The sequence below is a fragment of the Limanda limanda genome, chromosome 10 (genome assembly GCF_963576545.1).
Source record: "Limanda limanda chromosome 10, fLimLim1.1, whole genome shotgun sequence".
NCBI classification, from domain to species: domain Eukaryota; kingdom Metazoa; phylum Chordata; class Actinopteri; order Pleuronectiformes; family Pleuronectidae; genus Limanda; species Limanda limanda.
This window is the reverse complement of record NC_083645.1, coordinates 11,253,631-11,279,648: the sequence shown is the minus strand read 5'-3', so window position 1 is coordinate 11,279,648 and position 26,018 is coordinate 11,253,631. Positions and strand designations below refer to the sequence as shown.

At 42.5% G+C, this 26,018-nt stretch overlaps 2 protein-coding genes across 4 annotated transcripts in view; one reads left to right on the top strand and one right to left on the bottom strand.

Annotated features, from left to right (window-relative positions):
* The window catches only part of unc5a (unc-5 netrin receptor A), a 151,423-nt gene extending 147,955 nt beyond the window's left edge, over positions 1 to 3,468 (top strand). The window contains exons 14-16 of the mRNA XM_061079892.1: positions 131 to 295; positions 448 to 626; positions 3,303 to 3,468. Of these exons, the coding sequence (XP_060935875.1) occupies positions 131 to 295; positions 448 to 626; positions 3,303 to 3,468 (510 nt within the window). The remainder of the gene's footprint in view (positions 1 to 130; positions 296 to 447; positions 627 to 3,302) is intronic.
* Positions 3,469 to 9,044: 5,576 nt separating this feature from the next.
* Positions 9,045 to 26,018, bottom strand: part of pdlim7 (PDZ and LIM domain 7) — a 33,963-nt gene continuing 16,989 nt past the window's right edge. For 2 of the 3 annotated variants that reach the window (XM_061079683.1, XM_061079684.1), the window contains exons 5-11: positions 25,112 to 25,308; positions 13,865 to 13,911; positions 13,378 to 13,621; positions 12,352 to 12,532; positions 12,088 to 12,208; positions 10,210 to 10,325; positions 9,045 to 9,891 (exon numbers count right to left, since the gene is read on the bottom strand). In XM_061079683.1, the coding sequence (XP_060935666.1) occupies positions 9,805 to 9,891; positions 10,210 to 10,325; positions 12,088 to 12,208; positions 12,352 to 12,532; positions 13,378 to 13,621; positions 13,865 to 13,911; positions 25,112 to 25,308 (993 nt within the window). In that variant the 3' untranslated portion in view covers positions 9,045 to 9,804. Of the gene's footprint in view, positions 9,892 to 10,209; positions 10,326 to 12,087; positions 12,209 to 12,351; positions 12,533 to 13,377; positions 13,622 to 13,864; positions 13,912 to 19,861; positions 19,899 to 20,278; positions 20,434 to 25,111; positions 25,309 to 26,018 lie in introns of all 3 variants that reach the window. The other variant, XM_061079685.1, reaches the window with a different exon arrangement.

The following is a 26,018-nucleotide window of genomic DNA, read 5'->3' as shown; positions in this document are numbered from 1 at the left end:
GTTACAGGCGGGCGGTGCTGTTGAAGCCGCATTTGGGACACGCCGTTCTGACTGTGCCGCTGAGACGCCATGTGTGTGTGTCTGTGTGTCTGTGTGTGTGTCTGTGTGTGACGCCCTGTCTCTTGTGCAGGAGATCCCGTTCTACCACATCTGGAATGGCTCCCAACGGTACCTGCACTGCACGTTCACGCTGGAGCGGCTCAGCCTCGGCACCTGCGCGCTCACCTGCCAGCTGTGCGTGTGGCAGGTGGAGGGGGAGGGGCAGAGCTTCAGCCTGGACTTCAACATCGCCAAGGTAATTCTCGGCATAAGCGCCCGAGCTGCGATTGATTACACAATCCGCCGTTACTCAGCGTTTTTTCGTTATCGCCATAAAGGAACTGTAATAATGTTGTGCAGAGAGAGAGAGAGAGAGAAAGAAGTTTTATGTTTGCTCTCCCCTCACAGGACACCCGAGCTCTGGACTCTGACTTCCTGTTGATGGACGGTAACGCCCCGGCTCTGGCAGGGCCCAGCGCCTTTCAGATCCCGTACCTCATCAGGCAGAAGATCTGCAGCAGCCTGGACGCCCCCTGTCCCAACGGAGCGGACTGGAGAATGCTAGCACAAAGACTTAAACTCGAGAGGTAATTAGCAACCAGACAGTACCACACCACACGGCCTCATCCGATCACTGATTGGAGCGCGGAGGAAACTGCAGGAATTGCACCAGAGCCCCGAACTCCGTTGGGAATAGAAGTTGCATCGCAGTATTTGCACTAATTAGTTTGTTGCCCTGTTGTAAACATTTGTCCAGCCTGTGGTGGTGCTGGTTGCAGCTTCGCTTTCTGAAACTGTAACAGTGACCTGCAGTAAGTAAGCCGCAGCGAGTTCAGACATGTTGCAGGAGTAGGACCACAGAACCCTGAAGCTGCACCCCCACTGCTGCACCAAGAGCTCTTCACCCGTTTATTCATATCTCATTTAAGCTTGATTCGGTTCACAGAACCCTGAACTGGAGAATCAGAAATGGTAAATGGTCTGTGTTTAAAATACACTATATACGCTTTTCTAGTCGTGATGACCACCTAAAGCACTTAACAGTACAGTTTTCTTTGCCATTCACCCAAACACACACACATTTATACAGTGCATTTATGTGCAGCACTTTCTCTATGACAAGAGGCAACTTTGGGTTCAGTATCTTGCACACTTCGGCATGCAGACTGGGGAAGATCAACAACGTCACTGCTGCTACAGAGCGCTGGTCCCCGGTTACACAAAGTTTATTAATAGTGAAAGTGTCGCACCAAATGAAACACTGCACTTCCTTGGGCCCTTAACAACACACATGCCAACTGTGAAGCTGATGAGATGAACAGAGATATGCGTTCCACATTCAGACACTGGAATTGGTCGATAAATGAAGCAGACGATCACCCGGTTGTGAAGGGTCAGACTAACTGATGCTGACATTTAACTGTGGAGCTCCAGCCACTTTAAGAACTCAGGATGAAGTGCGACACCACCACAGTGGAGTGTTTCTCCTGAAGTTCAGGTAAACAAGGTTCTGCCTTGACAAACTAATCCTCCGACACCGCTAACGGTACAGGATTAATGTGGACTAGATGGATACAGCCCTCATTTCCATAAGAAAACATGCCCCCCCCCCCCCTCTCTTCAGGTAAGCAGCTTAGACTCTGCTGCTACACTTGTACCTGCAGCATTCTGCTTAACAGCTGTAATTGGAAAGGGAGCGAGCGAGCCGCCCGTCAGCGGCGACAAAAGATGAAGTAGTGTTTATCAACGCAGTACCTACAGACTGCAGCAACGCATTGATCCCCCATCCTCCAATTTAATTTCTACGTTGTAATGGAATCAAATAGCTGCACTTAATTTGTCCAATCAACTTTATTTACCCAAATTAATCGCAAATTGAATTGATGCACTGTGGGTTTAATTAGCAATTGTTTTGCCGAACACAATCAATTCTCATTCAGGCCTCGGGAAGGAACGACTGCTCTGTTGTTTGATCCGTCCTTAACAACATGTTGTTGTTCCTGTGAAGGCAGCGGCTGCCTGGCTCTCTCTGTCACGCCGTATTCCTCAGTTTGTTTCCGTGTGGATAAAGTGTCCAGACCGAGCGGAACGGGACCAATCAATAAAACTTTAAAAAATGCCAAGAACCTTTTATTTGATCTTTTTCCCCCAAGACGGGGCGCCGAACAAGATAAGCTGGTGTTTCACACAGCGAGGTGAATAAGCAGGGCTGACACGTCGGGACGCTAAGCTCTGTCTTTTTTTATCTGAATAATGACAAAAGAGCTTCATTCCCTGACAATTTCTTCGACCAACACTTCCCTTTGTTGTGCTCTCCCGACGCAGAGCGAAGGGCCCTGTGTGTGTGTGTGTCTGTGTGTGTGCTCTATGAAATCCAATAGACACAAAAATAGCCTGTGCTCCCTGCTCGTGCACTGGCAAAGCAGCCGCATGTTCAGAGCCATCACCGAACGCTCCACTAGGCAAACAGGAGATGCGAGGAAGTAATGGACTCAGTCTGACCTTTGTCAAGGTGAAAGGAGCTTGTTGGGGTTTTTGAGGTTTCCTGCCCGCCCGGCAAAACCACTCACACAGCAACACACCCCTTTGTGCCCTGACTTTACACCACTCTCTGTTGTATTTGTTCCTGTGTCATGTGTGCTCTACGTAACAGTTAAGGCCCCAGACATTTGAAGAACAGCAAAAGGCCATTAAATCAAACAAGCATCTTCGGGGGTGCCGCGGAGATTAGGTCCCACTCAACATCAAATATAGAGCCGGCTGGGGCCACAGCTTTGTTGTCATTGATTGGGTTTGATCGTAAAGGTTCCAGCTCCTAAAATGGAAAAGGTCACTTCCGACTTAGCAGCGAAAGTCCGTATAGGATTCACTGTATGTATGGGATTTAGGGGCAATTTCGACATCAAATGACGAGGAATGAGGCTTATGGTGTTAAAGCTTCAAATGAAAATTGCCAGAGATTGGGTATGTGATGGCTGTTTGAAGAGCCAGACCGTACGCTTATACCTTTCATCATTTTTTTTTTTCTTCTTAGTGCTCCAACCCGGCACATCAGGACGTAGCAGTGCAACACAATAAAACTTGACATTGACAGAGTTACAAGAAGCGGTGGCAAAATAGACTAGCAACTGAAGAGGTTTTCCAAAGACTCCGTCAATGGAGAGAAAATGTGAGGATGTCCATTAGATTTGATAGAATGTTCCCTCACTGTTATTTTTGTGCTTTCCTCCTCCTCCTTCTCCTCCTCCTCCTCCTCTCTGCAGACACATGAGTTTCTTCTCATCCAAAGCGAGCCCAACCTCTATGATCCTGGACCTGTGGGAGGCGCAACATTTCCACAGCGGCAACATCAACCAGCTGGCCGCGGTCATGGCTGACATTGGCAAGCAGGAGGCCATGATATTCCTGGTCTCTGATGGCGAGTGCTAACCCAGAAAACGGAGAAAGACTGGTGCAGAGAGTGGGGAAAAAAAAGTACACGACACGACAACAACGACACACAACCCCATCTCCCCCCCCGAATGATTACCGCAGCAGGAATGGAAGAACGGAATGGAGTCCCAGTGTCCCTCGTCTTCACTTTGGAAGATAGTGAACGGTGTGTGACAGATCGAGTCCCCAGTCCTTAACTGACAGACCAAATGAGGGGAAAGGTAGAGCGGAAGTGCTTCGGGAAATGTATTCATGAGCTCAGAAAATAAATACGCTTTATTTTTCCATCAAAGAATCCGAGAGAAATTAGTCCCGACCCTGCTTGTACACTCAATATCACTTTAAATTAACGTCATGCCTTTTTACACAAACGAGCCGTTTATGGCTAACGAGGAGCAATATGCAAACATAATGCTACGACTAATGTCCGACACTGCAAATTCAGCCAAATCATTTCTGAAGAAAGGTTAATACAAAGGGATGAGACAAAAAAAAGGTGCCATTCATTTCAGGTTCAAGAGGCGACATATGCAATTGGCAGGTTCGTCCCGTGACGTCATCATCACGCTGAACGCATTTGCACCGAGGTCATCAGGGTCTGTGAACGTCTCCTCCTGTCCACACACACACACACACACTGACACTGTACAGATGGACAGCTCCTATGTGTTGTTTTTTAACACACACACACACACACACTCACACAGGCGGCTTGTAGCACATCCTGGACTTGCAGGTTTAAAAGAGATTGTACGTCAAAGCCCCAAAAACCTGTCTCATCTTGTTTGTGTGTGTTCTTGTTGGTTTTTCTTTTCTTAGTCCAGCCGGTATCACTACTGTGAATATAACATCTTGACATCTTGATTTAGCGAGACGCTTCGCAGCCTTCCTGCTTCTAAATCGATATATGTGGGGTTGGGGGGTTCTTTTGAATTTTTTTTTTTAGAGGGAAGAGTGAGAAATATCTTCACTAAAGTCATATTTCAGAAGCCCTTTCTATTTAAAGCCTGGGATTCTTGATCCGTCCATTCTCGTTTCAAGTCTTTCCCAAGCCTTTTGTTTCCTCTCAGATTCCACAGCTAATGAAGGAGCCCCAGGGCCAGAAGGTGTTCCAGCTGCACGTACAGACACATGTATGTATATCTGGGCTCTGATTGTCCTGAAAGCTCATTTGCAAAATGACATTTTCCCCTTGATTACATTCCTTCTGAGATGTTAGACATAAAAACTTGGCCACGAGGGTTATTATCCCACATGAATAATGCAGAGCACTTTCCCACAGAAGAGCTGCCAGCGAATTCTTCAAAAATCGTCACCAGATTACTCGTGTGGAAAGGCTGATTGCGCAGCTTTGTTTTGATAAGTCATAAAGCAAGTCCCTATTTGCTGCGTGGCAAATAGTATCAGAGAAATGCCTCTCTCTCTCCGAGAAAAATTCAGAGTGGCTTATTCGCACTGTCACGCCTCTGCTCACAAAAGATTTGCTTTGAACGTGAGTCTCTTTTTTATTGTCATTTATAGCCAGATTCAGTTTAGTCTCACATCAAAACCATAAACTGCAACTGCACATTAGATTATTTTTCTACATTTTTGCTTCTTTGCGTCGATGTACAGTGTTTGGTTAATGGATCTGTCGAGCCAGGCAACTTGCATACAGTATATCTTTGAGCTCCACTGGTTCGGTAATTACACTTTGAAAAAAAAAAAAAAAAAAAGCATCAGCAATCCCAAACTAGCCATAGTCTCTCCGTCTGCCTCAGGGTTGCATGTGAAGTTGTGTGTTCAAAGTTGTAGAGGGAGCCCCCCCACCCCATCATTTAATCCCCTCTTATCGCTCCTCAGCAAGCCCCGCCCATCCCACCAGCTCCTGCGCCTTCAATCTTTAACAATGACCTGGAGCCTCTTTTATGATTGTCAGATATTTGGAATGTACATTTCCGTTTCCCCCTTTGGCGGAGCACGTCTGTTTTTCCACTTTTAGAAGTTCCCTCCTTTTTTGTTTTTATACGACATCTCGACACCTGCACAATCCTTAACCTTCTCTTTTGAATCACATCAGACACGCCTCTTCTCCACCTACGACACTTTTTACAAATCGCTGCATTGTTTCGATGTAGAGATACCATACACCTTCTTTTTTTTTTTTTATTTCTATTACCAAACCTTTGAATCAAGCCCCTTTCAGATAGAATTGTGATACCACCTTAATAAATGAATCTTTTCATGTTGAAATGGATCATCGTCGCGTGTGATATGTAAATACTTTTTCTATACCAGCCGTGTGCTGTCACTTTGCATAATGTATATCAGCAGAATTGGTAACCAAAGTTTTCTGAGTTTCGTTTGAGGCCACTACATCCTCACGTTGTATCCATTCACATATCGTTTCAGCGTCGTCTTACCTGCAGCTAGTAGAGAATAAGTCAGAGTTGCTGTCTCTTCTAAAAACTAGTCCCTATGGAGTCATTACTTTGATCTACTTTCCTCGCTTTTGTCTTGAGGCAAAATTAATGCTGTCTGTTCAAGCGGTGATGTGTGTCCGTTTATTTGACCACTTTGTAAAGAAATGTAAATTATATTTTAATATAAAGCCAAAAAAAGACACTTAACTGGCGCAGCATTTGTCAAGTCGAAACCGTGACGTGTTTGCCTATATACTGTTCTTTGGCGATCTAGCAGTGAAGAAGTTTTGCAGTGTTAAGGGTTTTAGAGACTGTTTTACAGGAGTTTCTATACACGTTTTGTTCGTCCTTACATTGCATTTGTCAATTTTTATGGTTTCTCTAAGTGTGAGCATTTACAGATGAGGTGGAAACGGCACTTAACGCCCGGTGGTGGCTGTGTGGAGGGAGAGAGAATCGGTTTCTTGGACACCGACAGGCCGGTGTTGACACAGCACGTTTAGATGAGCCATGGCAGTTGTACAGTCTGACTGTGTGTGAAATGTTATCACCCCTGGACTCGGCTTGGATGTGTTGTCTAAGCACATTTCCAGTAATGTAATTCACCAGCCACCGGGGCGTTTTGCATCTATCGTCCACATCTGAGTTGTCCGACAAATCTGCAATTACTGTGCGTGTTTGTTCCCTTCATGATGAAACCTGGGTGTGATAGTTCAGTGTCAGTAAAACACGAGGTTTGTTTAAAGGCTTTATCATTTCACCTGTGTAGCAGAAGGAAACATCGCTCAACTGTACTTTTTGCATCATTGTCAAGAACGCGTGTGATTGTGTGTATGTGTGTGTGATTGTGTGTGTGCATACCTCCCTGTCACTCTGACTGAACTGTTTTCTTTTGTGAACTAAAACATTAGACGTCCGTACTTGTGAATGTTTTTTTCTATTAAGTTCCTCGATTCAATGTTTCCTTGCCTTTTTCTGCAAGTCAAAAATGCTGTATTTATTACATGCCACAGCGCTTATGCAATTGTATAATCCTTTTATGGTTTTTATTGTTTGTTTAGTTTTTTTGACCTTTTGTGTTCCTTATCGTCAGTGTAAATTGTTGTCAAAACTTTTGTGGCAATGGGGAAACTTCTGCTAAGGGAGCTTTTTCCTGTACTTTTTTGGACAATGATATGGATTTGTGGGTAGAATTTTGGAAATTCGTTTCTAAGTGCTTTCAAGTATTTACTTGGCCTTATGTATATATATATCTATCTATGACATTTCAGAAAGGTATGTATAGTAATTCAACCTGAAATTGTTGTAAATAAATTATATATTGTTAAATGAAGGACTGGATCTTTTGCTTGAAAAATGAAATACACTTAATTTGTAAAGAGTCTTACTTGGGACCAAAAGTCATCGTCAACATCAACAGGAAGAACATTTTTTTAAGGGAACAGTTTAACATTGTGAGGGGAAACACTAGAGCCACAACATTTTCTGCTTGAGATTCCTTTTTAACAGGTTACATATGTGGAGATGTGATATTGAGCTGTGACACAAAAGAAATTCTACAGGTAGATTCCAGCGCTTGACCATAGACTGTGTATAAAGATAGACGACCAAAAGCCCAGATATATGACTGACCAATTGTAAATCCATCTCAGCTGTCAATCTGTTTCAACCTGTTTTTTAAATAATCAAAAAATGAACTAATACCAAACTTACTGCATGAATTTACCATTGTGATAAGTACTACTTAAGATGATGAAAATGTACTTGACGAGTATTTTTACCCTTTAGTTTGACTCATACTCCATCCTCAACATGGAGAAAGGGGGGTTTACTGATTTAACTACAGTCAGCTACTAGGGGGCGATCAAGACTTCCCTGTTGGGGCGTCATCATGTCGTCCATCTTTATTTACAGTATGTGGTCTTTTCACTCCATCCAACAGCTTCCCTCAACTCGTTTACATAAACATGGACGTGTGCTGACTCCATGTAAGTGGTTACAGGAGAAAGACGTAAGTGTGGAAAAAATCCAGCCGGTGAACTAGATTTTAAGATAATTCATCCCAAATGTCAGGTCAGATAAAGAAATAATTTCATTGCTTAAACAATTTCTGTTTCCATCTGATAATTCAATTTGTATAATTTTAATGCGATGAGGTAAAACTATGTAGTATTTCACAATCTACTGCAATATATTAGATTATTTGTTAATGTTAACCATCAGATTTTTTTTATTCACCCAATCCTCACATTAGGAACCAGTGAGCTGGAGCCAGGAAGCTGTTTGCTTAGTGTCCCATAAAGATGAGAAACAAGGGGATCATTCAATCTCATTTGTAGTATTAGAACAGACATTTCAAAACAAAACATGTGACATTGGTTTCAAATTGTAAATAATTTAATTTGTTCACCTGGCCAGTGCTTCAGTGCAGCGTTTACACTGGTTAAATGGACAAGGTTCTCAATTATTAGAGTAAGCAGCTCACATTAATCCACAATTTCACAACCATCCATCCATCGTCCATCTGTTCTTGAAAAGTTTAAACGAATGAAATTTCCAGTGTTGGTGATATTTTACATGTATTTATAGCGAGAATCAGACATGTCCCCTTGTCTCCAGTCTTTAGTCACCTCGTTAAATTCATTCCCTTTCTACATCTAGAGATGGTGTACACTAAAGAAATCCACTAGGGTCTTTGTTACAGCAAAAAACAAATCTGTGTAAAGATAGATTTTTTTTTAAAGGCACTTCTTGTACTCATAACGCAAAAGACATGAAAAGTCAATTATCCTGTTGTTAGGAACCAGATGTTAGTAAGAGCAAAACATTGGTCGATTAAAAAAATAATAAAAAAGATGAACTCCGAAACACACTTCCACCCAGAGTGTTCTGCCCCAGCACATGGGAATACGAAACAATTTTATTTGGAACTACAAAACAAACAACACTTACAGGGCCATTCTGAAGCAACATAAATACGTATTCAACAACGGCTTGAAAGTACTCAGAGGAAGAATCACAATAGAACACATAGAAACATGATGGACAAACACAATAAGATCTTTTTTCTCCTTATATTAAAATGTCTTATAAAAGATTTCGAAGCTTTGAAGCGTCTCTTTGCCTTAACAGAGTGAAAAATTAAAATATAATATCAGCCCCCCCCCCCTCCATCGCCCACACAGATCAATTAAGGATTATTATACGACTCAAATTAAATCTATAACCTGCAGTATTTCGCTGATTAGCCAGAGCTAGGGTGATAAGTTCAGCAGTTAGTGCTTTTGTGAAGAGGTCCAGTCAAGCAGAAATGGGACACCCCCCTTCGTTCTGCACCACTGGACCCCCATTATGATAATAGGCACTGTGGTGAGACTCAGTGAGTGGGCCAGGGTCCCGAGCTGGGGCCACTACGTCTCCACGCCGAGCAGTGATGGGTCATTACTGCGATATGCGATATCATTAGACGCTAAATGACTCCTCCAACTCGGAAGACACCGACGTGATCTTACTGCAAACTGAACGAGGACAAGATGAGATGCGTTGAGGGACTCTCCGTGAACTGCAGCTGCACTTTCCCTACGTTCAACTCTCTGCACTGACTTTAACGTCAACAGGTCTGTGACATGATATGAACTAATCCCTCGACTACTTCCAGTTGCACTACTCAGCATTCGGCATTACAGGCAGGGACATTTGAAGTGTCTTGCTAATGTAACAGTATGTGGCGCTGGCGTTAAGCCTCAAATGTAGAAAACAGTCCGCAGGGTAGAGAAATAGACTCGACTTTAACAAGGTGTGGTGCTGGCGAAGAGGAGATGTGGAGCGAGAGCGAGCGAGCCAGAGGCTGGAGAGAGGGGTAGAGAGGCGAGAGAGAGAGAGAGGGAGAGAGAGAAGTGTTCCTTCCTCTGAAGATGAAGCTTCATCTCTCTCACACTGGAGCGAAAGCATGGCCTTTGCACAGGGGCTTATCCTTCTTCGAGTAGAACGTCTTCCCCTCCAGGTTGATTTGGCAGAGCTTTAAAAAAGATGAAAGAAGACAGACACACGGACGGACAGATATCAGAGCTCAACATTGTCGATGTGAATTTACTGAGTTTCCTACTCGGCCGAAGCAGCCACATATTATTTACCTGACAGCGTTTGCTTTCACAAAGAATGAGACAGAGAAGGTGATAGAGTGCAGGGGACAGGTTAAAGGAGAAAAACAGACAGAGGGAAAGCTCGGGGTCCAGAGACAGAGGCAGATTTTCAGGTGGTACTGTGTTGGCAGACATTGGGGGGGGGCGACAAAAAGAAAGACCCACGGGGAGCCGTATCAATCAAAATGACTTACAGCACAGACAAAGCAGGTATCGTGCCAGCTGTAGCCCAAGGCCTCCAGAAAGCGATCCCCGGCATCAATCTTAAAGTCACAGCCGTGGCATTTGGTGCCAAACATCTTCTCGTAGTCTGGAGAAAGAGAGAGAGGGGTAGGGGTGGGAGAGGAGAGGTTGGTGAGCAGTGAGGGATCAGAATAAAATTCCATCAGAGTGAAATAAATTCTAAACGAGCTTTTATCACCCCTCGAAAATCCGGTCAAGCATCCTCCTCGACCTCTCAGCGTATGTAAACATCACTTAACACTTCTCACAGGTTCTCAAGCACCGAGTGCCAAGCAGGTTTCCTCCTCTTTCATCTTTTGAGAGAACTTCAGGCTTTTCCTCTTGAAGTTGAGCGAACACACACACACACACGCTGGTTCTCCTCTCTCCTCATTGGCCATTTGATGTTTACCTCTTTTTTGCCCACCTACTGTACACGAGTGGCTTTCCAGAGTGGAGGGCTGGGATTAGGACGAGGGGGAAATTGCTCCCGATACTTAACTGGATTTGCTAGTCTCTTTCATTACAGGGTCCCTGGGGGAATGTGTCAGGTTATAATGCAGCTTCTCAAGAGCGAGTGGGTGAGAGCCACACAATCCCCTGGAAGATGCTGAGGCGGCAGAATGTTTATCAGAGCTACAGGCATTAGTCGGAGTGCGAGTGCTCAGATTCTGGCGTCGCCTCTGATAAAGCGGCGAGCGGCGCCAGGGCCTCAGAAGTGAGTGAGAAGAGCGGCGCCTCGCTAAATCATTTACAGCATAATAGAAGAGCGCACGCCATTCATAAAATCCAATAGAGAGATGTATGAAGTAAAGTGGAGCTAAATAGATTACAGCAGATGAAAACATCACACTTTATGATTGACTGCGGTGCGCGCCCGAGAGATTCACGATGTCGGCCGGGGACAAACCCCAGGAATAATGCAGACGTGCTGTTTGTTTTACAAATAGTTGGATGGAAGAAAATGACAATGACTCCGACAAACCTAGAGGTGGGGAAACCCCCGGTGTGGTTGTTGCTTTTTGTTTTCAGAAACAACTAGATCACAAAACGCGTAGCAAAGTCATAGTTTTGCAGTGTGCATCCATTTAATTTAAAAATAATCTTTCATCAAAGTTCAATCACAAACTGAATGCTGTGGGGTGGGATGTCAGTTCCTTAAGTATTATCTTTAAGCACGGTTTTCTGAATAGATTTTTCTATTAAACTTGCCACTTCCATGAGCTTCACTGTCCATTCTATTGTTGCTAACCAAGGTTTATCCCTCCGTTCTTGTTCCTGAAACAACGTGAATAATCATGTTTCCTTTTTATTTGAAGCAAAGGAATTTCACCATGACGACTCCTTCATCTCTTTGATGAAGCCTCAAGAATGTGCGACAGTAAAACTGTTGTATTATCTGATTATATGAGCGAGGGACCTTGAGCGAAAACACGCTCCTACTAAACATTCAGAGACGACTCAGGCAAGATTATTGTTTTCAATAAATACTGATTGTTATTACTCTATATCTGCATTATTGCCATCACTGACGTTTATTGTTGGATTTGACAGTTTGCACGCAATTAGTTTGCTTGGGAAGAGCAGACTGAAAACATATTCATCAAGCTGAATTTACTTTAGAAGCACATCGCACCTCACACCACAAAAACATGAAACAATTCATGTTTTTTGTGTCCTTAAAATAAGACAAAGTCAAACTACTCCACACACACAATACACACCCATCTGCTGCTGCTTTTTCTTTCAGCCCTGTTTTCTATCATTTTTTTCTATTTATTCCAGTTGTTAAGCAAGACAAATTGTCATTTTTATTCAGGCCGCTCAACTGCCACAGCTCAGTCTCTCACCTCTCTCACAGTAGGGTTCGCCCTCCTCCATGTAAAAAGCTTGGTTCCTGATGGCAGTCTTGCAGGCTGCACACTTGAAACACTCAACATGGTAGGTCATCTTCAGGGCATGCATGATTTCCTGAAAAAGGAGAAAAATATATTGTACTGGAAAGTGTAGATACAGCCAGAAAAAAATCCCAGAGTCTCAGCTCTGAAACTGAACATATTCAAGCGTAAAATGTCTCTTGTTTGAATGTTTCGATGCGATAAAGCAGCTCTTACCCCTGTGATCTTCTTTTTGCACTTGGCACAGTTGGGAGCATATCGATTATCATGGCACTTGGTGCAGTAGACGGACCCTCTTTCCTCGAAGAAGCCCCCCTCCTCCAGGACCGCCTTACACTGCGAACAAGTAAATTCCTCCGGGTGCCAAGAACGTCCCAGTGCCACCAGGTACCGACCCCTGGAAAACACACACACACAAACCGACATTAACAATAAATCAATGTTATTTTCTTCAATCTGCTAAATAGCTTTAAGATTCACTACTGGTAATAACAACAATCCTCGTCATTGTGAGTTATATGTCAAGGTTGGATGCACCTGCAGCATGGAATAACATACAGTACATAGCAATCTAAAGCTCAAACCTTTTTTATCCAAAGCACACTTAAGCTTCTATACCAATTCATACCTTCAACTCGATTCATTGTTTCAAATGAAAGTTCTTGTATTGACTAATACATATTTATGTCTTTGTGTTTTCTTGGTATCTTGTAAATGTTTTCTGTACTCAGCTGTATTGTAAATGCGTTCGAGGAAAAAACAAAGGTTGAATGAACTCAACCAAGCTACAATGGAAACATCAGCTCCACTCAAGGCTAACAACTCCCACCGAGGTACAACGCTCCCTTTGTGACCCAAAGCTGAGATTAAAAAAAAAAAACGATTCTACCGACTTTGTGCCTTCCTTTGTTGGAAAATAAATCGTCTCTGTTCTTAGCAGTGACCAGAATAAGAACCCCGATTTCTGTGTTATCTGAGAAATGTGTGAAATGAGATTTTAATGATTTAAAACCCAGCGTAATGCTCGTCTCCAGTGATAACAAGACGTCTCCTAACCGTTAATTACACTGACTGACTTAATTTTCTGCAGACACACAGTCTGTCACTGTTTATATTAACTGTCTTCACTGATGTGTCATTTCTTTAATAGAACTTTGAAAAGAGCAAACACTGATTTGACTTTATTCCCCAAAAAATTTATCAATCAAACTGTCAGCGTAGATGTGTTTTATCATCCCATACCTGATGATTTTGTTGCAGGCCCCACACAGGGGGGTCCGCCCGCTGTCCTCGGGTCCGTGCTGCGCCGCCTGCAGGATGGAGCTGCGGCTCTGCATCGGTGTCGGCTGGGCCGGCTGCTGGTGCTGGGTGACCACAGTGCTGGTTTTGTCCGGACGAAAGCGGTCTGCGAAATTGCGGTCGGTGACCCAGGGTGGTCGACAGGAGGGACCTGAACTGCCCGCCGCCGCAGCTGTGGTCTTTGAGCCTGAGCCAGAGAAAGCAGAGTGATTTGTTTTGGAATTAGGACACGGAGGAGAAACTTGGCTGTGACTTGGAATAATTTCACAAAAGGAAGGGGGCTCTTTATGTAATATGCATGACGGCTGCTGTGACAGTTTTGCCGGTCATGTTGTTGCTGCCGATGCTCATGTATTGACACTTAATACGAATCTATTAACACAACCTGTGCTGGGCTTCTTTTTATGCATCAGCAGGAGCAGAAACTCACCATCTGGTTTATCTGCTGCCTTGGCAGGTGAAGGAGTTGGCTCAAGGCTGTGGGGAGAAAATGACTAATTAGAAATAGGTACACATCTCTCTCACTCTCTCTCCCTCTCTCTCTCTCTCTCACACACACACACCCCTCTCAGTAACCATGGTTACTACTCAATGCATGAGCATCATGTTGAATATCAGCGGCCATGACTGCCTCCATTATGTTGTGCCACAGATAATGTTGTGTATGAACAATTAAAGGCAACATCATCATCATTAATATTAATCAGTATCCACTAGGGCCAGAACAATATGAATTTGTGTGAGTCAATGCTGATACCAATATTATGGAGTAAAACATCTCAGAAATTAATTGGCAAATATTTTATAAATAGAATAGTACTAAAGAGCGCATACCTCCGCCGGGACCAACAGTCTCCTCAAATTTGATAAAACTGCACTGAATTTCACACATTCATAATAATAAATGTGCCAGATTTTTTTTTGTGAGATCCATTAATTATCACCTGAGAAAACAGTGAAAAGGGTTTTTTAAAAGCTCTCACAATGTGTAAGAAAGTAAAAAGAAATCCTGGATCCAGTTCCACACCAAAATGTAATGACTGCTTTCCTGACACAAGTCAAATCCAGTTTTTTTACTGCAATCTGACTTACAAATAAAAAATACACTTTGGTGGAGGTAATTATTTCTAAAATGTTGAGATCAAACCCTTGTGACAAAGAAATGTAATTGAGGCTAGACGTTTTACAGTTTACCCATAAACTTTATCATTAATAATTATTTATGAAAAGGAAACAAATACAACCAACTATATCGCGACTTATTAAGGAGGGTGAACATAATTTTACCTTCAAATATAAACATTAATGCAAATTTTATCTGCATTGTTCATTCTGTAAAGTATAACTTTTCATATCATGTGAAAGTAATACCTGCATGTATTTCTTTCAAAAGTCTTACATCAGTTGGCCTGCATGCAGGTATTACTGTCACATGTTTACTGATATGAAAACTTATGCAGGCCAACTGATGTAATGGTTGGGCTCTGGAATCAACAGGATGACATCATCTCATCTCACCTGCTGTGCCGAGATAAGCTGCTTTCATGACATCATTTCAGCAGAATTTTTCCAAAGCGACAATGGCCTATTTGTCTCTGAACAGAAGATTTGAAGGTGTGCATCTGATAATCACGTCTTACTCTCATTATGTGAGCAAAAAGAAACCTGCACATTGTCTCGGATTGATTGACGTCATCACAGGCAAAGTTAGGAAAGAAAAATCTCATCAGAGTTGAATGCAAAAGAGTTTCACTTCAACCCTGCGTGTGAGCAAAGTGAAGCAATAAAGAGCTGCTCCTACATCCGAAAGTTATGTTACCCGCAGCAAGCGTCACCATATTCAGACAATCTTCAAACCCCGACTGAGATTGAAAAACAACTTCTGAACCAAGTCAGCGAGCTCTGTAGGCGTCTCATCTTGGGAGAAAAAAATATAACAGCGCCTTAGGCATTGATCATGTTTACATCATCAACTGTGGCATCAACAATACACTAATGAAAGATGATGAAATCACTCTTCATTTGCAAAGGAAGAAGAGGAAGATGTGAAGTGAATCACGCGGCAGCAGCCTTGTTCTATAGCGCCGCCTGTGTCGGGTTAAATCCGCCTATCAATTAAAACACAAAACAGTAAACACAAAACGTTAGGGAGGGAGGAGAAGTTACAGAAACACAACTGGGTGGCCTCTAACCAAACGATCTCTGCTGCTGTCCAAACAGCATATTCTGAATAATAAAAGGACAATAAATCCCCCTTCAATAGCAGGAAGACGGCTTGAAGGGCTGGTGACGGAGAGAGGAAGTTCAAGCTTAGGCAGGTAAGACCCCCATTAAAGATGGATTTTAGGATTGAAACTACAGCAGAACAGAGAAAGGAACAAAAGGAGCCCAGATGAGAGGGATCTCAGGGCAAACAAAGGACAGACCCAACCTGTTGTAGCCTGTTTGACTCACAGACCCAAGGTCAGCTGCCCTCCACCCATTCCTGCCTCCTGGAGCGCCACCTAACAACTCGCAACACAACATCCTGGTCAACACTGGGTCTGCTGCCCCCCCTCCTCCCCTGGCTACGCTCCCCTGCCATGCTTCCCTACATCTCAACACGGCCGGTGGCTCTGACTTGTCACGCACCTCCGAGACGTTGGTTTGGCTGCGCCTCACTGCTGAAGGTTGCAGGTGCAAATTGGAGAACATCCTCTACAGCTGCTTGTTCCCACCCGGAGCAGCCGGATCACGTCTTCTTGACATTTTCACCGCTTTCAACCCCCTCCTCCTCCTCCTCCCCCTCTGTACGCTCAGCGAGAGGCTTGGTGTTGCAGGTGCACAATTCCTGCATCACAGACGTTCCACACAGCACCCCATGGAACATTTCCTTGACATTTGCTGTTCACTCTTTACACCTCTGATTCTAGATTTTTTTTTCTTTTCGGGGCTTCATTCCCTGTGGGATGCATCAAGCTGAGCAGTGAAGAAAGCAGAGAGTTTGTTGGCGGCTCAGCAGCCGGCAGATAGGAGGGAGCAGGTTTTTGATTTCAGGCGGAGCAAGAAGCCTCTGACATGTGTCACCCTCCACAGTGAGACGGTAACGATGATGCAAACAGGAGCCCGGCTGTGACAACTGGAGGCAAATGTCAGAGGATGGTGGCACGCGTCCTGGAGAGCAGAAGGATGCTACAGACTGCTCGGGTTTTAATTAACAAGCTCTTTCTGTCATTCATTGTTCCTTATTGTTTACAAGGCACATTATGTGAAGAAAACATGTGCAGAGGCTGCAGACTCTTATTTCATGCACCATGTTTAAAGTGATATTTCTCCCTTTTTTTCACGATTTATTACATTTTCTTTGTTTCCTACACATGGTTGTCATGGTTGATTCGTGCAAATTTTCTAAATCTGACATTAAGCGTGTGCTGACACCTTCCTGGATTAACAACCTTTGGATTGACGGATTGCTACAAAATAGATTTTGCCTATATAGGTAGTTATGTGATAATATCACTAATTAGCAGTTAGTTACCAACAACATTCTACGATGCTCCTAGTTTGCATTTTCAACACATGCTTCCCCTTTTTACAACAGAGTAATAAGCCTTAATATTATGAAAATACAAAACTTTTGGGGGGGAAATAAGCAGCAAGGACAACTTGTGATCACCAGAATTTAACCAATCTCATTGTATTTTGAGCAACATCAACCCTGAATATCAAAGCTGTAACGGACGATAGCCTCAACCACTACCAATCATTTTGTCTTCCACAATAGAGGCTCTTTCTTTCTTCAGCATAGACAGTTTGCTGCCCAATCTACTGAAAGTCCTGATATTTAGGATAATTTGGTGGAAATGAGCCAAAAGATGAAGTATTTCATTATTTGTGGAAACTATAATTAAGTATAACTTCAGAAGATGCTCCACATTTCTCATTTTAACACAGGCAACAGGCTGATGCTCTGATATTTAAATTTTCTGTAATACTTTTTAAATGTTATTTACCAAATGGAATTTAATTTAAAACAACAATTCTAGTCTAGTCTTGCTGCTCTGATCATTACTTCTTCACACGATGTGACAGAACATTTCTCATTCACTCCCCTCAGCTCAGGTTTTAGTTGGTTCTTGTTTTTTTAGTTTCATCTGCCAAATTCCTGATCCCATGTTTCCATCACAAACCATTAAGTTAAATCACCTTGTAACTAGAAACCAGCCGTTGTTTTTCTCCTGGACACCTAAGATCCATGGTACATTTTGTACCGTGTCCACAGGGAAGGTGTCTGAATATTTCACAGCCGTCTTTTTATACAGTTTTATATCCGTGTAAATATCAGACCATCAAATGTTTTATGACATTTTATGACATCAGATTTGGAGATTTTCCATGTTTTGTATGGAGCTATCTGACCATTTTACTGCTGTCACTGCTCAGCTGAACCCTAAATATAAAATGTTGGTATTTTCATTAGGTTTTAAATACTCTTTCGATATTTTATTTCAGGCAATTGCAACAGACTAAAGGCTTTATTTTGTGTATTATTTCATGCGTGCGTGTGCTCATTTGTTGTTTTTATGCCCGACTACACAACAATTTTCTCTCTGAGGAAATAAAAATAAACCTTGAACCGTGATCTTTGAGAGGACACCCCATTAATTCAGAACTCCATGAATAGCAGGGAAAAGCCTGTTTCTACATAATAATTTTTGGTCTGTACAACAGGTGAATAAGGAAAGTGTTGCGACTCAGCAAAAGAAAGATGGAAATAGGAATAAACAAGAAGAACGGAAACACAGGAGAAAAGAACAAAGAAGCAAGAGTTTCGGTTTTCAGGTGTTTTATATATTTTTTTGATGACAGCAGGAAAGAAAGGTACAGATTTATCTTCCTTTTCTTTTTAAATGGTTGGAGAAGTCTACAAGATGAGGGGATCAGAAATGAAAACTCTAAAAGATGAAGAACTCAGTAAATGGAAGCAGGCAGAGAGAGAGAGAAAAGAGAGAGAGAGATAGACAAAAGGATCAAAAGAGGGTGTGAACCACAAAATCAAAAGAAGAATTAACAAACAGAAATGTGCTTCCCACCGATTAGACCCCCCTCCCACCTCCCCACTCGTTGACTCAGAGTAACGTGATGTGAAATGGAAAATAGGTCTACAGACACAGTGGTCCACAGCGTTGTCAACAATCATCAAGTCAGACATTCAGAGGGAGATCTTCCACTTAGGCTCAGTATGCAAGGTTCCACTTTGGGCTTTGTGATCTAGGCTACGTTTCTTGTATTTTTTTGCTTTGCTTTATCTTTATTTCCCCAAACTTCTTTTTTTAACCCCCATCTGTTATCCGAGAGGCGAATTTGTCAACTGCCATTGGACGGTCAGCTACCTCCGTCGTCGTTGTCGCGTAGTCGTTTGCGGTGTGGCTATCGCTAGCAGGCTCTGGCCGGGCTCGGCATCCCATGGCGTCTGGGGTGTCGCTCAGGATTTGATATTGAGGGCACGGGCAGACCTGTCGTGGTGCCAATCTCTCAGCCGGGCATAGCGGGGACTCTGAATCTCGGTGAGGAACTTTTCCCTGCCCCAAGCAACAGAGATATGAAACAGAGATAGACAGGAAGGAAATAGATTGAAGGGGAGAGGAGGAATTAGAAAGATAAAGGAGAGCAGGAGAGAGCAGAGAGTGGAGTAAAGTGCACAAAAAGGTGAAAAAGTATTAGAGGGCATGAAGCAGGTGAAACACAGAAACAGGAAAGCTAAGATAGGTTAAGAGGTCAATTCTAAAGTGAATTCAAGGGATAGTTAAAGCTTTTTGCTTTCTTGGCGAGAGATACATGAGAAGAAAGACGATGGATGAGCCAGGCTAGCTCTAGAACTCTGTTCCAAGTGTTTTTGCATTGCTAACTGGATGCTAACTTTGAGCCAAATCTCACAAAGATAAAAATGTTCATATGAGTCGATATCCATAATTATTAACATAAATGTCATTTTATTATTTCTTTTCAGTTTAAAGATTTTTGGCTCCTGAGTGAAGGTTTTGGTTTTGGTTTCTTCTTTATGAGCAGAAAAACACAAACAAAAAATTTAACATTTAACAAATCTATTGATTCAATTATATTTTTAAGAATGTTGATATTTTGCCCAGTGTTTATATATCTTCTCATCCAACTTTCAGCATGAAAGCAAATAAGCTGGGATATCTATTCAAATGTTCTATGAAAATAAATGATTTAATTAGTCACAGAGCAGATTCTTGTACTAATGATGCAAAGTAAGGTAAGTTCAAATCACACCACAAACGCCAGTGTTTAAAGCAGCAATATTTCCACAGCAAAACACAACTATCTCAAATGTAGAAGAAGAGATATAATTCAAAATAAGACTCAAACTCAAGCTTCCACACAAACACACAACTGATCAAACCAAGGCCACGCCAGTTTTTACCTGGACCTCTTCATGTTTTCATCATCTGGGTCCTGCACTGAGAGATCCAGGAGAGACACACACATCAGCATCATGTCTTGCTGATAACAGTTGACACACACCTACTTCTGCCTTTCTAACAGACAAACAGCCAGTGGAGCCTATACGGACTCACACAGCATTACAAATAATAAACATTACATGAACAGGTGGCTCCCACACAGATGATCAACATGTAGACGTGCAGACTGATTACAGTCATGGAAAAATAAGAGCCACCTGACAGTGGAGACCCCTCTCCACAGCAGAAAATAGACTCCCTGTGTAATCCACCTTTACTGTGTCGTTCACTCTGACAGTGACTATGATCAAATCAACAGCTCACTCATAGGCCTCCCTCTGTGCAATCTCACTTTGCAGGACTCAGTCCCGACTTACTGAAGTCGGTGCCTGTGAGCTGGGCCAGGATGCGGAAGGAGCGGGACTGGGTGGTGCCGGTGCGGGGCTGCCAGTCCTCCGTGTCCTGAATCAGCCTCTTCTTGCTGCGGTCGTTGGGGATAAAACAGGCCATGTTGTCCACCCTGAGGCCGTGCCTGCACACACACACCCAGCAGCAGCACACGGCAGGCTAGTTAACACAACCCCATCAAGGGAACACCCACTCACACCGACCCAACTAATCAAGTGACCTTGGAAATAGAGGACACCCCAAGCACATCATGCAATACTTAAGAGTAATGCTCAGTATCACAGTCACGCAATAAGCAAGCTAATGGATGGCCATTACTTAGATTTCTCATGGGCACACTGTAGACTCATAAATGGACATTAACGCATTAGAAACTGTATTTATAACGGTCATTAAAATCAATGGGCAAAAAGCTGTCAGGATTACAGAATCTAGCCTTGATTGTGGACGACTTTTACTACATACTAAAGCTTTGATTCTGCTAAACAACTCAAGAAGCAGCACAGCTTTTCATTTCAAGCTTTTTTTTCCCCATCACATTTGTAGGTGAACTGCAGCATGCGTTCGTCAAAAAGCAAGTAGAGGATGAAAGATGGATCTCATTTTAATGACCTGGCATCTTTGTTCTGTAAATCCAATCATTGAATATACGCGAGAGCATCAGCACTTTTTTCTCTCGTCATAATGAGCCCGGCCGTAATAAACTATTGAGCTGACAAACGAGCCTGCATGCAGCTGCCCCTTACTTGGAGTCTAGGTACATATCGTCATAGTAAGTAGCTTCACCCCTGTAGAGTAGACAACAGATCACACAAAGAATGTATGGAGTTAGCAGGGGAAAGACAAAGAACAGATGGCAAGCAAATATTAGAGATGGATTATATCTTATTAGATGTTATAAATATGTGTAATTTCAGCGAGTTTCAGAGTTTAAAAGATACCTAGTGTGTCTGCTGAAAGGATGTTCTCCACTGCTGGAGATATAGTAACGGCCCAGAGGAGCACTTTAACATATGAGCATGTTGACCAACTCCTTTTTCTGAACAAAAATGCGAATATTCCCAAATTAATTTAACATTTTGGTTCATGACCTTGCAGCCAACTGGACTGGACTCTAGCAGTACACATTTGTTTATTTTTCTCTATTTGATTGAAGCTCTAAGTTACTCTTATTTATATGATTATTCTCAGGTTTATGTTACTCTACTATGTCTGCTTAATCTTACTGTACTGTATTTAAATAATTTTAAGTTATGTGCTGGGAGCTCAGCGTTCATGTGAGAGGTCTCCTATTCAGAAAATAATTACAAAGGTCCTGTGTCCTGAATGTTCAAGGACAAAGTTTTTGCACTACAGTTAACCTGTAGAAGACAATGTTGTTCACAGAATTAAAATTAATTGTGACATTTGAAGTGAGTTGAGCAGTCTTATTTTCCTCATTTTTTGTAATGCCTTTGAATAATATGGAGGACATGAATAGCAATATATCGCAGAATCGAATTGAAATACTTGCTATATCGCAATATGTTAAGAATCGCAATAATATTGAATCGTGGCCCAAATATCGCAATGCTATTAAATCGTCACATTTTTGCCAATTCCCACCCCTACGGCATAAGCCTCGGCTAACAGTGTGGAACGCAACATGGTTAATTAATTAAAATAAGAAGAATTCCTATTTACACCAGCACACACATGCCTAGTGTAAGTGAGAGGTCATGTGATTAATATTATAGGCAAGTTAGTATGGAAAGGAATTGAAACTGATATGGAGCTAAACTTGTGTTGAGAAAGAGGGTTTTAGTTTGTTTTAAGTTTAGTTTTTCAAAAGAAATCGTGGTAGTATGGATGTAGCCAACAGAGCAGTCGTCCCAAACCTGAGGGTCGGTCCACAACAGGCTTTACACTGCTTTGTTTCAAAAGGTCATGAGACAAAACGGTTGGGAAACACTACGATAAAGGATGGAAATCATGTACAAGTTTGAAAAACAATTGAAAAAGGCAAAGAAAAATACTAACTTGTCAAGAGTTTCCATCTGCAGAGTTAAAAGACAGGAGTAAAAAAAACAGGAGGAAGGAGAAGGAGTTCAGTTTGGGGTTAAATGAGAAACAGAACAGGTCAATATATGACAGAGGTTTTACACAGCAGAAGATTAAAAAACACTGCAGGATGCAAAACAAACAAGCAGGAGGTGACACGAGACATGCTGTCATTGTCAAACAGCTCAGTGAGACAGTGAGAGAGAGGATTGTCCGCCTGTCAAACCTTCTATTGTCAACCTGACCCAAAATGACTCCCAACATTTGGGACAAAACCTTCGCTGTTCTGCTCCTCTCGCCCATGTGCACAAAGTCTTGTCAGTGTTATGTAAATCCCTGTGCGTTTGCCAAAAAAGCCCCTTTGCCTGATTTGTGTGTCTCTGCAGTTTGTCTAATTTTCCTCCCACAAATGCCACGGCAGCGACCTCTTAAGATGTCGGAATAAGCTCCGCACAAACAACATCACACAAAACCCGTTTCAATGCAATACGTCCGGACACATTAGTCATACGCCGTTTGCATCAAACTGTTTACGGTCTGAGGAAATCCAACAATGTCTTCATCAAACCCCGGCTGACACTTTTAATTAGGCTGCATTCTTTTCAAAGAAGGCCTGGGGAATGCGTCCGGGCCATCTGCAGAGAAACTTCACGAGCGTGTGACGCCTCTCCTGGGGTAAGCGAGTGAGGCTGCTTAAATAATCCAGCGACGGGGCCGTAAAGGCTGTGTGGGAACCTGGCAGAATTTATGAGTCGGGCTAAAAATGGCAACAGACCACATCGCACCAATGGCTGCAGTCCGACCACCACCGTGTCCCAAATTACAGGAGCCAGACAGGCCTATTCCTGAAGACCGTGTCGTGACTTATAGAGCCAGTTTGAGGATCCTTTCAAATATGTCCTGCAATCCTTGTAAAATCTGAAGAACTGAGCGGTAAAATAAAACTGGAGGATACTGCCGTTTATCTCTTTGGTAATTATAGCTGCAAGAGTTGGGTCCTTTTTTAATGCACAGCAGAAATTATTGCATCTTTAAAAATCATCTTTCGAACCTAGTTACTTTTTTACATTGACAAGCAGAGGTCAGAAGCTAAACTGATCAAGAAAGTTTTCAAAGTGAAACTTTTGAAGCCGCATCAAAGATTCCGGTTTTTTTTTACAACACAACAGAGCAGAAGTTTACTTGAGGGATTCAACATCAGAGCTGGAGAGAATTTTTTTTATCTTCGGGCACATCAAATGTATTTCAGTGATTATTCAGTTCCAGCTTTTAGGTCCTAAAAAGATCCACCGAGATTTCCCATTACTACTCTGATGTAATTTCTTCAGAAAGAGAACCTGAAGACAAAACCTGACTAACAATGCAACAATGAAAATAATTTGAATCCAGAGCAGGGCTGGACAATATGGCCAAAAATGACATCAAGATAAACTATTTTCATATCGATAATTATCACGATAAATGCCACATTATTATTTCTTTAGAGTTTAAAGAGAGATTTTTGCTCCAGCGCAGAGAATCACAGACACAAAATATTTTACAGATCTGTGGTAGATCAGTTACGTGTTATACCTCCTCGTTGAGCAGATGCATAACCATTTTATTTATATATATTTGACTTTGGTTATATTGCTGTTATTGAAAATTATATTGTGGTATTCACAGAATGTTTTTTATTTACCTGGCAGTTTAGTGCCGATCGAGTTCTAAACTATTTTCATGGATTTGAAAGAAATCAATTCTGCAATTTGTATAAGATAGAGGTAAGAATCACAGCCAGTAAATAACAAATCTGTTGAAATAGGAAATCAGTTATAAAAAGGTAGATTGTTTTGAGAGAGATTCATTTCTCAAAGACCGTACAGTCTTACATTTTGGTTTGTGTCACACACACACACACACACACACACACACACACACACACACACACACACACACACACACACACACACACACACACACACACACACACACACACACACACACACACACACACACACACACACACACACACACACACACACACACACACACACACACACACACACACATATATAGTGAGGATGATTGGGATGAGAGGGGGAGGTTTGATGGAAAAGAAATCTATATTTACAAAAATAAATGACAACTTCTGCAGCGTCAAAAGATATTCACCCGCAGAGTGTGAGAATAAAACTCATTCTACGAGACCACAAATGTGTGAGTGATCATCAACACGTCTAATCTCTGTAAAAACAGCTTGTGTCATCTGATAAAATCCAGTGTTGAGGAACATATTATAATATCTGTCTGAACCAAATTATGATAAACAAGATAGAGTGGATCTGTTTTTGACAAAAGGTCAACAACCTCGTCATTTTTGACTGAATGGTTCTGTGGTCGGCGTCTGTCATGACACAATATGACTGCAGGTTACTGTTACTACTGGTGAGACCAACAGCACAAGGTTATAATACAGCAGACATGTGCTTTTCGTCTTACTAATTTTCATAGAGTGGGCCGATTAACTGGATCTCAGCATTTGTTATGTTTAATTTGTCTTTGTTCTTGTCTGTAATGCTTCTTAAAATCAGTGACAGCATTTTGGCAACACGCTGCAGCTGTGATTGAAGTCAGTTCCTGACGTAATGCAGTTTGGGAATCCCAACGGGGTTATTTTTCCTTTAGTGTAAAACCAGAATAATGAGATGTCAAAAATACCATTAAAACCACATCAGTCACATTGTGGTTCAGAAGGTAATAGTGTTTATTCATCCACCTACCCATTCTGTGGCTTCTGCATACTGGCACGGCCCTGCGAGCAAGGCGTGTTAAGTTTGGGCGAGTAGGCAACAGGTTTAATCGAAGGTCCTGAGTTGGCACTAACACCACCTGCTGTAAATGGCCTCGCCATCTTGTTAATGGCTGTGCTGGGGGCAAAGGAGTACTTTGGCTGAACAGAAGCCGGAGCAAGCGAGTCCTATGAGGGTGTGGGAGAGGGAGACAATGCAGCACAGTGCACAACATGCAGTTAGACATTTCTGACACACAGTAAAAGTTCCTTCTGCTGTTGCACAATCCCAGGCGGTACGTTAAGAAAGCTTCCCGTGCAGCCCAATATTTTCTCATGGCAAATGATTACTCTGTGCTGCAGGAGCGGCTCTGTCAAAGCCTGCAGGCTTTTCTCTGCACAAATGCGTAGGAAGTGTGAACACAGCCATTTTATTTGTGTTGGCCGTCAGCCAGGGACTGGCCAAAGTAATCTGCTACTGCTGGTAAAAAACCCAAAAAACAAAATGTTCAAGGTGAGAAATTGTCATATTTGACTGACATGACTCACTAATGAGATGCCACACTGAGCATTATGCCCAGCCGGCAGGAACACCTACTAAAAATGGAACATTGACTTTGTGAGGGCATTATATTCCAGCTGTTTCACTAAAACAGCGTGCAGCACAAAGCAGTTCCCGACACCACTGTGCCATTCAGACTGTAATCAGCTGGGCACGGAACTCTCCAGAGGGTTTGGCAGTGGAGCTGAAAGTATCAGTATGCGTCTGCTATCAGGGATTGTGCAAGGCATTACAAAAACACACTGCAGGGAATTTCAAAAGAAGATTCACAACACACTCCATCCACCAAACAACTCATTTAGCAACTCAGTGGTGCTTAGCTAATGCACAGCGCACG